At 31.5% G+C, this 9,579-nt stretch overlaps 3 protein-coding genes across 3 annotated transcripts; 2 read left to right on the top strand and 1 right to left on the bottom strand.

Annotated features, from left to right (window-relative positions):
* Positions 1-1,059: 1,059 nt before the first annotated feature.
* LOC126773624 (something about silencing protein 10) lies at positions 1,060-2,922 on the top strand. Its single transcript, XM_050494608.1, has 2 exons — positions 1,060-1,305; positions 1,472-2,922. The coding sequence occupies exons 1-2, from the start codon at positions 1,289-1,291 to the stop codon at positions 2,847-2,849; spliced, it is 1,395 nt and encodes a 464-aa protein (XP_050350565.1). The 5' UTR covers positions 1,060-1,288; the 3' UTR covers positions 2,850-2,922.
* LOC126773623 (notchless protein homolog 1) lies at positions 2,852-6,716 on the bottom strand. Its single transcript, XM_050494607.1, has 10 exons — positions 6,506-6,716; positions 6,274-6,431; positions 6,052-6,188; positions 5,085-5,259; positions 4,713-4,887; positions 4,169-4,313; positions 3,899-4,088; positions 3,651-3,814; positions 3,445-3,571; positions 2,852-2,948 (listed from the first exon to the last, which is right to left on the bottom strand). Exons 1-10 carry the CDS (start codon positions 6,647-6,649, stop codon positions 2,936-2,938), a joined length of 1,428 nt encoding a protein of 475 aa, XP_050350564.1. The 5' UTR covers positions 6,650-6,716; the 3' UTR covers positions 2,852-2,935.
* A 303-nt stretch (positions 6,717-7,019) lies between these two features.
* LOC126773621 (transmembrane 9 superfamily member 3) lies at positions 7,020-8,995 on the top strand. Its single transcript, XM_050494605.1, has one exon. It carries the CDS (start codon positions 7,087-7,089, stop codon positions 8,812-8,814), a length of 1,728 nt encoding a protein of 575 aa, XP_050350562.1. The 5' UTR covers positions 7,020-7,086; the 3' UTR covers positions 8,815-8,995.
* The last annotated feature ends 584 nt before the right edge of the window (positions 8,996-9,579 follow it).

Genomic DNA, 9,579 nt, shown 5'->3' with positions numbered 1-9,579 from the left:
TTGTTTCACGTGTTGAGTGGCTGGTCACACCGTCTTGTTGGAAAAACATGTCCTCCACATCAATTACATCCAATTCAGGCAACAAAAACTTTTCGTGATAATGCACACTATTAACAGTTAGCGTATTGTTTTTAAATTGAATAGGTAGGGGGACGATCATCTGATGGTAAGTGATCATCATCGTCCATAGACATTGGCATTGTAGCAATGTTAACTATCGCTTACATCGCCAATGCGCCACCAACCTTGAGAACTAAGGATGTTACGTCCCTTGTGCCTGTAAATACACTGATACACTCACTCTTCAAACCGGAACACAACAATACCAAGTACTGCTGTTTTGCGGGAAAATATCTGATGAGTGGGTGGTACCTACCCAGACGAGCTTACACAAAGTCCAACCACCAGTAAAGTTTCCAGTCGCATTATCAAATTGTTGTTGTGACACCCTTATAACATTTACTTATATGAAGAAAACGGTCATTCAAATATTTTACTATTAACGGAGAAATTACTGAAACAAATGGATGGTAAAACGGTACTTCTACTTAACTAATGAGTTTATTTGTGTATATTGTGCATGGTAAAGAAATGTAGCGCTGAAGAATGAAACAAAAAACAGAAAATTTAATGTCAAAACAGTAAAACTATTGTTAAAATTGATGGTACAGCTTTGTACCTCTATTGACCACGGAAGGCACTTTTTTAACGAGGCAAACATTTTATGGTTATACTTATTTATTTTTAATAAAAAACTTGTTGTAACATTGTCTTCTATTTCATAGTATTAATTATTTTTTACCCAAAAAAATATCCTTACCTACTGTGTGTCATGCAATGTTACATTGCAACCAATATATACCTAATAGGAAACATTGAAAAGCAGAATTATCTTACTTAAGATTTTTTACTATTTTGCCGTTAACTTCGAATTTTTTTCAAGTATTAGCTATAATTGCATACTTTATATCAAGTCTGAGTTCCACAAGCAGGAAGATATTTCATTTGTTATCTGTCAGACTGTCAACATATCAATTGTCAAGTTGGTATCATTGCTATATTACTTGAAAATAGTAGTACATTCACTTACTATAGCAAATTTTGATAATATTAGAAAAATAATTACAATAAAGCACCCAAATTCTTTCAAATTTGTGATTGAATTAATTTGATAACATTTTAATGCAGACTTAAAAACTCTCAAATACTTAAAACGCATAATGTCTGAATAACCTATGAAACTAATTTCCATGCTTTTACATATAACGTTGAAGAAGCAGAAATAACCATGGCAGAAAATATAAGGTAAAACTTTTAGTATACTTCCTGTCTTATTCATATTCGAGTTTTGTAATGTATGTTTTTATAGAAAGGATATAAAGGATTTAATTTTGTTTTGCATAAAAAAACTATTTCGAATATATTTTCAATATAGTTGATGTTTAAAAATTATTTAATCATATTTTTTTAGATTGAAGTCTAAATATGATCTACAAGACAACTATGAACCATCGGATTCCGAAAATGAATATTCTGCATCAGAAAAACAAATCATGGATAAATTACGAAAAAGAAAACGACAAGATTCTGAAAGTGAAGATGAAGTGTATGCATTTTCTGAATCGGATGAAGATGGTGAAGACAAGAATGACTTAGGAATAGCAGATAGTGATGTAGAGGGTCAAGAAAAATCAGATGATGACTTACCTGATTCTAAAGCTTGGGGTAAGAAAAAAAGATCATATTATTCTACCGATTATGTGGATCAAGATTACGGAGGATTTGGTGATGACGAAGAAGATGCTCTCATGGAAGAAGAAGAAGCAAAAACCATTCAAAAAAGATTAATTGAACAACTCGGAGAAGATGATTTTACATTGGAATTTTTCAACAAACAAGTAGCAAAATGTGACGAAAAAGAAACAACAATAAAAAGTGATATAAGTGTAATGTCAAAGAGACAAAAACTTCAACTACTTGAAAAAGAGAGTCCAGAATTTTTAGGTCTTATTGATGATTTTAAATCCAAGTTAACTGTTGCAAAAGATGACTTGCATCCTGTTTTAGAACTTGTAAAAGGTGGAAAGTTACCAAATTGCTCGGCTTCCAAATTCGTCAAAACAAATTATGATTTAATTTTGAATTACTGCACAAATATTAGTTTTTACTTATTATTAAAAAGTCAAAAAATTAATATTCAGAACCATCCAGTTATAAAAAGACTATATCAGTATAGACAAATGCTGCAAAAAATTGAACCTATATATATAGAAGTAATAAAACCACAAATAGATAAAATATTAAATGCAGTCCAAAATAACTTAGAATTACAGGTAATTAAAGATAAAGATGAAAACAAGAAACGAAAGCCTCGAAAACAATTGAATGAGTACCCCACCAAAAAGCTTAAGTTAATAAATGCTATCGAAAAAGATGATGCAGAGGATACTGGAGTATCTGATAATGACAATGACTATGAAGGAAGTGACTTCTTTGCAAGTGATAATGGAAATACAGATAAAAATGTTAGTCAGTCTGAAGAAAGTGGTTTCTCTGACAATGATGAAGTAGAAATTGAACAGAATAATCCATCATCATCATCAAAGGAGGTTATAACGGAAGTTGGAGACAAAAGAGAAATCACTTATCAGATTGCTAAGAATAAAGGCTTAACTCCATATCGCAAGAAAGAACAAAGGAATCCTAGAGTTAAACATAAGCTTAAATATAGAAAAGCTAAAATAAGGAGGAAGGGTGCAGTAAGGGAACCTAGAACAGAAATATCTAAGTATGGTGGAGAGCCTTCTGGCATTAAGGCTAATGTTAAAAAGAGCATTAAAATAAAATAACATTTGATTGACCTTTTATTATTCAAAAAATGTATGTAACTTTAACTTCACAATAAAGTAACTAGTTACAATTGGTTTTTGTTTCCTTAGTGTTGCCACCTGTAACAAAATAATACATTTTAGGCCTTTAGTGTTCTAATAATATACAAAATACGCCTGAACTCTTTCCGGTTGTGTCGTATTACTGTCCCATCGAATTATGAGAGTGAGGGAATAGAGAGTGCACCTGTGTTTGTGCACACACTTGTGTTCTATAAAATCTCCTGCGCAGTTGCCTAATCTCTCTTGAGATTGGTCACCATGGCTGAAATCGGTCTAGAGGACCTTTTATAATATACAATTTAATTTTTTTGTAAAACAGATTTAACTTACAACTAAAATAATTAGTGCCATTTAATAATAGTTCATTTTAAATAGTAAAGAATTAATGGCTACTATTTTCTTTTGTCGAATTTATATTGGGTTTTCTTTATGCTTATCTATGGCATAGAAGTAATATAAGCTTTGTGACCATCCAATACTTAGTAAATGCTAAAAAACAGTTTTTGATATTCACATATAAATATAGATTAGAAATGTTTTCAATTTTACTTACAATTTTAACACTTTATCTTTTCCCCCCGAAGCAACATATGTTCCATCTGGTGACCAATCTACTGCATATACCTCATCAGCATGTCCTGGTAAGTCTAATTCTAGTTTCTTGGTTTTCAAATTCCAAACTGCAAAAATAATAAATAAAAATTAAAAAATAATTATTAAGGTAAGTAATCAAAGACTAAAACATTAAGATAATATTACCTTTTAATGTTGAATCTGCACTAGAACTTAACAAGAGCCTAGAATCTGCTGACCATGCAACCATGTATACTGCTTGCACATGTCCTCTTAAAGTTGTTATAAATTTACCAGTTGTTGATTCCCATAATTTAACAGACTTATCAAAAGATGCTGAAGCAATAATTCTAAAAGAAATTTAATGGTGCACATAGATTAAATATTCAACTATGGGTATTAAGTGATGTATTACTCTATATATATAAAATTACCTTGTATCTGGGGAAAATTTAACATCATTAATGAGCTGTTGATGGCCAGTCATTCTAGCCAGAGGTCTTTTTTCTTTTTCAGGCAGCCATAGAAACAGTGTAAAATCATCGGAGCCAGACACAAGTCTTTCCTCACCTTTTGGACATGTTTCTTCATATCTTTGCAATGCACGTTGGTGTAAAATGGTCTCTAGAAGACAATTATTTTTAGCTTTAACTGTTCTAGCTTCTAAAGCGTTTTAAATAAAATATAATTAAGAATAAACTTACTATCATTTGTAGAGTCTAATCTATCGAGAATAGGATGAAAAGGACCTGTTCGAAGAACATAATCTGTACTCAGGGCAAGTGTATTTACCCAGTGTGCATGACCTTCTAAAGTTCTACACAGTATTCCGTCATCAGCTCTCCAGACCTAATCAATAAGTTATTTATTATAATATAAAGTCAGACAAACAAATTTATAAGCAATTACTTAACTTATTAATTAACCGTAGAGATAATTGCCCAAGTTTGAAACCATAGTCATTGTTTAGATTCATCTTTTACATTACAATTACATTTTCTAGGAAATTTTATCTCTATGCTGTAAACTTCTCAAAGTATAAATATACTGCTAATAGTCAAATACTGCAAATGTTATAGATAATAGTTTTATTTTTTTTCATCAGTGATTACATTTAAAATATGTCTTTTTAATGTGCTTTTATTTTTTTTGAATTGTCAAGTGTTACTTCCAGTTTATGATTATATTAATTTATATTCTATTGTATGAATCATCTCATTTCACCAGATTACAATAATGTAAATTGACCTTTATAGTTCTGTCCTGAGATGATGTATAAATGAGGCCTGTCCCTCCCCATTTTACACATGTTACTGCTTTGGAATGTCCTGTCAGACTTAAAACTGTGTGTCCAGTCACTGTGTCCCATATTCTAACATCGCCATCTTTTGATGAACTTGCCAATTTACGACATTCCAGATTTCTAAAAAAAAACTTATTTTATATTTACAATTACAATAATCTTATAAATATAAATGAACACATATTATTTAGAAAAAGTGTAAAAATAATTCATATCAGTTATGTTTTTAATAAAATCAGAATTTTATAGAGAGAAATTGATAAAAGAAACATATACATAAACCTGAATCAAATTATCTTATTCAATAAAAATATTACCTTATATAGGGTTCCCAAGCTAGTGCTGTAACCCATTGCTTATGCCCCATCATAGTCTTTCCAATTTGATCTCCTGTTATTGGGTCCCACAGCATTATTCGACCTTGTTTACAAGCTGATGCAAGCTTGGACCCATCTGGTGACCAACTTATACACAGTACCCAGTTAGTGTGACCTAAAATCATTGTTTTACTTTAATTACAACTACGTGGTATCTACGTGGTATGTGGTATATACATGGTAACACCATACTGTTGTAAAACTAATCTTAGCTAAGGTATATATTGTGAAGATATAATAATAATAATGTCCTCCAGACCGATTTCGGCCACGGCAGCCAATCTCAAGAGAGATTAGCCAACTACGCAGGAGATATTATAGTGCACAAGTGTGTGCGCAAACACAGGTGCACTCTCTATTCCTTAACTCTCATAATCTGATGGGACGGCAATCCGACACGACCGGAAAGAGTTCAGGCGCAGGACCAACGGCTTTACGTGCTTTCCGAGACACGGGAGTGTTAACACTTCCAACTTCCAGACTCCGGGCTGCTACTGAGAATTTTCTGACAGAAAAACCCAATAACTTTTTTATTGGCCCAACCTGGGAATTGAACCCAGGACCTCCGGGTCTGCGGCCTTATATCAAGCCACTAGACCAACGAGGCAGTCAAGAATATGTGAAGATATATAGCTCAGCATATTAGTTTGTATGATTATGACGTTCTGTCTCATTTTAAGTCAAAATCTTTTTTGTTTTTTTGGTATTGCTTGAAGATATTTCTTCCAATATTGAAGATATTGGAAGAATATAATAGCAATAAGTATGCCTTTATACTTAGCTCTCTTTTGATTTTTGGTACAAATAATAAACTATTAAATTATGTTTTAATGGTAACCGAGTTACTATACATTCAATGAAATGCACCATGTACTGCTTTATGTACTTCATTATTGTCATCACTTACCTTTACATACATGTAGTGGAGTCTGCGTATTTAAATCCCAAAATCGAACTGTAGTGTCACCAGAACCACTGGCTAAATTATTTCCTGATGGACTAAAACAAGTTGAAATAACTGCTTCTGCATGTCCAGGTATAGAACTAAAAGTAAGATTATATCGATTAAGGCAAATCTGCTAAAAAAGTTATAATACAACAAACAATATGGTGTTATTTTAATAAAAACCTTGTACAACGTGTTACTGGTCGAACTTTAAATACTGCTTGTTGTTGATATATAATATCTACGACTTCTTCAGAGTTTAATTTAGCAAGATCCAAAGCTTCCTTTAGTGTTGATGTTATTTCAATATCTTTGACGAAAAATAGAAAAAGTTTATCTTCCTAAAATAATTAATATGTTTTACTATTATAATTATTCGACACATTGTTGGAATTAAACATTTTGTACAACAAACCTCTTTTAGCAATGCATTGCAAATAAGTGTAAGTTGGTCTTTATTTATGGTTAAAGGTAAATCCAAAGGACTGCCAGTTTCTTCTCCAGTATCTGATTTAAACCTAGCTTGCACACAGCTAGGCAAGTCGTTATTTATATCCATTTTAATATTTTACTTAAAGTTATTTTTGTAAATATAACCTAATCTTATTGCTTAAGTCAAAAACACATTGGAATTTGGAAGTCCTGTGAAGTATCAAAAATTATACCGACAGCTGAGAATAAGCCACAGAATAAAATATGCAAGCACTTTGTCACATATTATTTATTTTAATAAACATTAAAAATATTAATGAAACATTGCCTTTGTTTCTGAATGTAACACTTTATTATTTTTACGAGTGTTTTTTTTATTTTTACTTAAAAGTATCGCATAATAACTATACCTTTTATTTTCACCAAAGTATTTTTTAAAATTTTAAATTAAAAAAAATCTAAATAAAATATAGCAACATTCATATAAATGTCTGACGTCGGCTTTTAACTTACGTGTTATGTTTATCGTTTTATTTATAAAACCATCTATTACACCAACTTAAAATGAAAATTCTATACATTTTATTTATTTTGTGGCATATTGCTTACTGTGATGAGCATACACATACATATAAAGATGGAGAACAAGTGGTGCTATGGATGAACACCGTGGGCCCATACCACAATCGCCAAGAAACGTACGCATATTTTTCCCTTCCTTTCTGTGCGGGAACGAAAGTAACCATTGGTCATTACCATGAGACTTTATCTGAAGCTCTTCAAGGCGTTGAATTAGAACTAAGTGGCTTAGACATTACATTCAAAGATAATGTTCCAGCGCAACAATTTTGTGCTATTGAACTCGACGAACAGTCATACAAAGCATTGGTGTATGCCGTTAAAAATCACTACTGGTACCAAATGTATGTCGATGACCTACCAATATGGGGTATTGTTGGAGAAATAGATGGTGATAATCACTATATTTGGACCCATAAAAAATTCGATATTGGTTATAATGGAAATAGAATTGTGGAAGTAAACCTCACAGCTGAAAATAAAGAACGACTAGTGCTTAATGCGAAAATTCCTTTCACTTATGAAGTTAATTGGAAGAAGAGCAACATTAGGTTTGAAGACAGATTTGACAAATATCTGGACCCTAACTTTTTTCAGCACAGGATCCATTGGTTTAGTATTTTCAATAGTTTCATGATGGTAATATTTTTAGTAGGCCTTGTATCAATGATTCTTATGAGGACACTCCGTAAAGATTATGCAAGGTACTCTAAAGATGATGATCTTGATGATTTAGAAAAAGATTTAGGTGACGAGTATGGTTGGAAGCAGGTGCATGGAGATGTATTTAGGCCTGTTCCACATTTGGCCTTATTTTCTGCTCTTGTGGGAGCGGGGCATCAGCTTACTGTAGTTACATTAGCTGTTATTATTTTTACTATTTTTGGGGAGCTCTATACAGAAAGAGGTTCTTTGCTATCAACGGCTATTTTCATATATGCTGCTACTTCTCCTATTAATGGTTATTTTGGTGGGTCTCTGTATGCAAGAATGGGTGGAAGATTATGGATCAAACAGATGTTGCTCTCTGCATTTTTGTTACCTGTACTAGTATGTGGTACAGCATTCTTTATAAATTTCATAGCTATGTATTACCATGCATCACGAGCCATACCTTTCGGTAGTATGATTGCGGTAATGTCAATTTGCACTTTTGTGATCTTACCACTCACCTTAGTCGGAACAGTCCTTGGACGTAATTTGGCAGGTCAGCCAGATTACCCATGCCGTATTAATGCTGTCCCTAGACCTATTCCAGAGAAGAAATGGTTTATGGAACCTTTTATAATAATCATAATGGGTGGTATTTTACCCTTTGGTTCAATTTTCATTGAGATGTACTTTATCTTCACATCATTTTGGGCATATAAAATTTATTATGTATATGGTTTTATGTTATTGGTATTCTTAATTCTCATGATTGTGACTGTGTGTGTAACAATAGTTTGTACTTACTTCCTGTTGAATGCAGAAGATTATCGTTGGCAGTGGACTAGTTTTCTCTCTGCAGGTAGCACTGCACTGTATGTTTATCTGTATTCATTTTACTATTTCATATTCAAAACCAAAATGTATGGGCTATTTCAAACAACTTTCTACTTTGGCTACATGGCTTTGTTCAGTTTGACTTTGGGAATAATTTGTGGTACAGTTGGTTACTTAGGAACAAGTATATTTGTTAGGAAAATATATTCAACTGTTAAAATTGACTGAATATCGGAAAGAATAAAAATTAACAATTATATTCTCATGTGTTTTTGTCAAAATGAGTTGCTAACTTGAGTGGTGATAACCAACAAGATATTTAATCAAACCATTAACATATATTACAGACATACTATTTGAAGAAAAACACAGTCCCTGGACAATTTTATTGTTTCAAAATGTAATTTAATAAAAATACATGTTGAAACAATTGACGATTTCAATCTAATTGTTGTGATTATGAGTCGTTTGAGATTAAAATAAACAGAATCCTTAATTTTTTAATGCTATATAGAAATATTTAAGAAATACATTGTTTCATAAATATCTCTTTTATAATTTGTTTTAGTTTGTTGATCTTGCATATTATGTCTTATATACTATCATTTAAGTTTGTAAATATAAAAGTTAATCAAATTCCTAATATAGAAATTTAGGCGTATGTATCATGTTTATCTTTACAGTTATTACAAGCTTATAAAAGTTTAAAATTTATCACTAACTAGAATGCTATTACTATTCATTGCTAAGTCAGTGTTGTTGAAGTTTTAGAAAAAAATAATCCTAGGTATGTGATCACTTTATAAGTAATAACAAGAGTAATTTTACTTATGTAAATATTTACTAGAAATAGAGTTTGAACTCAAATCTTTATAATTCATTATTTTATATTTAATTTGTGTGGTAAGATGAAAGAATCTATAGTTGTGTATGCCATCCAACACCGATGTATATGATTATTATCCAAAATAAAGGTGACATGTATATGAAATA

The sequence above is a fragment of the Nymphalis io genome, chromosome 15, assembly GCF_905147045.1.
Source record: "Nymphalis io chromosome 15, ilAglIoxx1.1, whole genome shotgun sequence".
NCBI classification, from domain to species: domain Eukaryota; kingdom Metazoa; phylum Arthropoda; class Insecta; order Lepidoptera; family Nymphalidae; genus Nymphalis; species Nymphalis io.
This window is presented reverse-complemented; position numbering and strand designations above follow the sequence as displayed.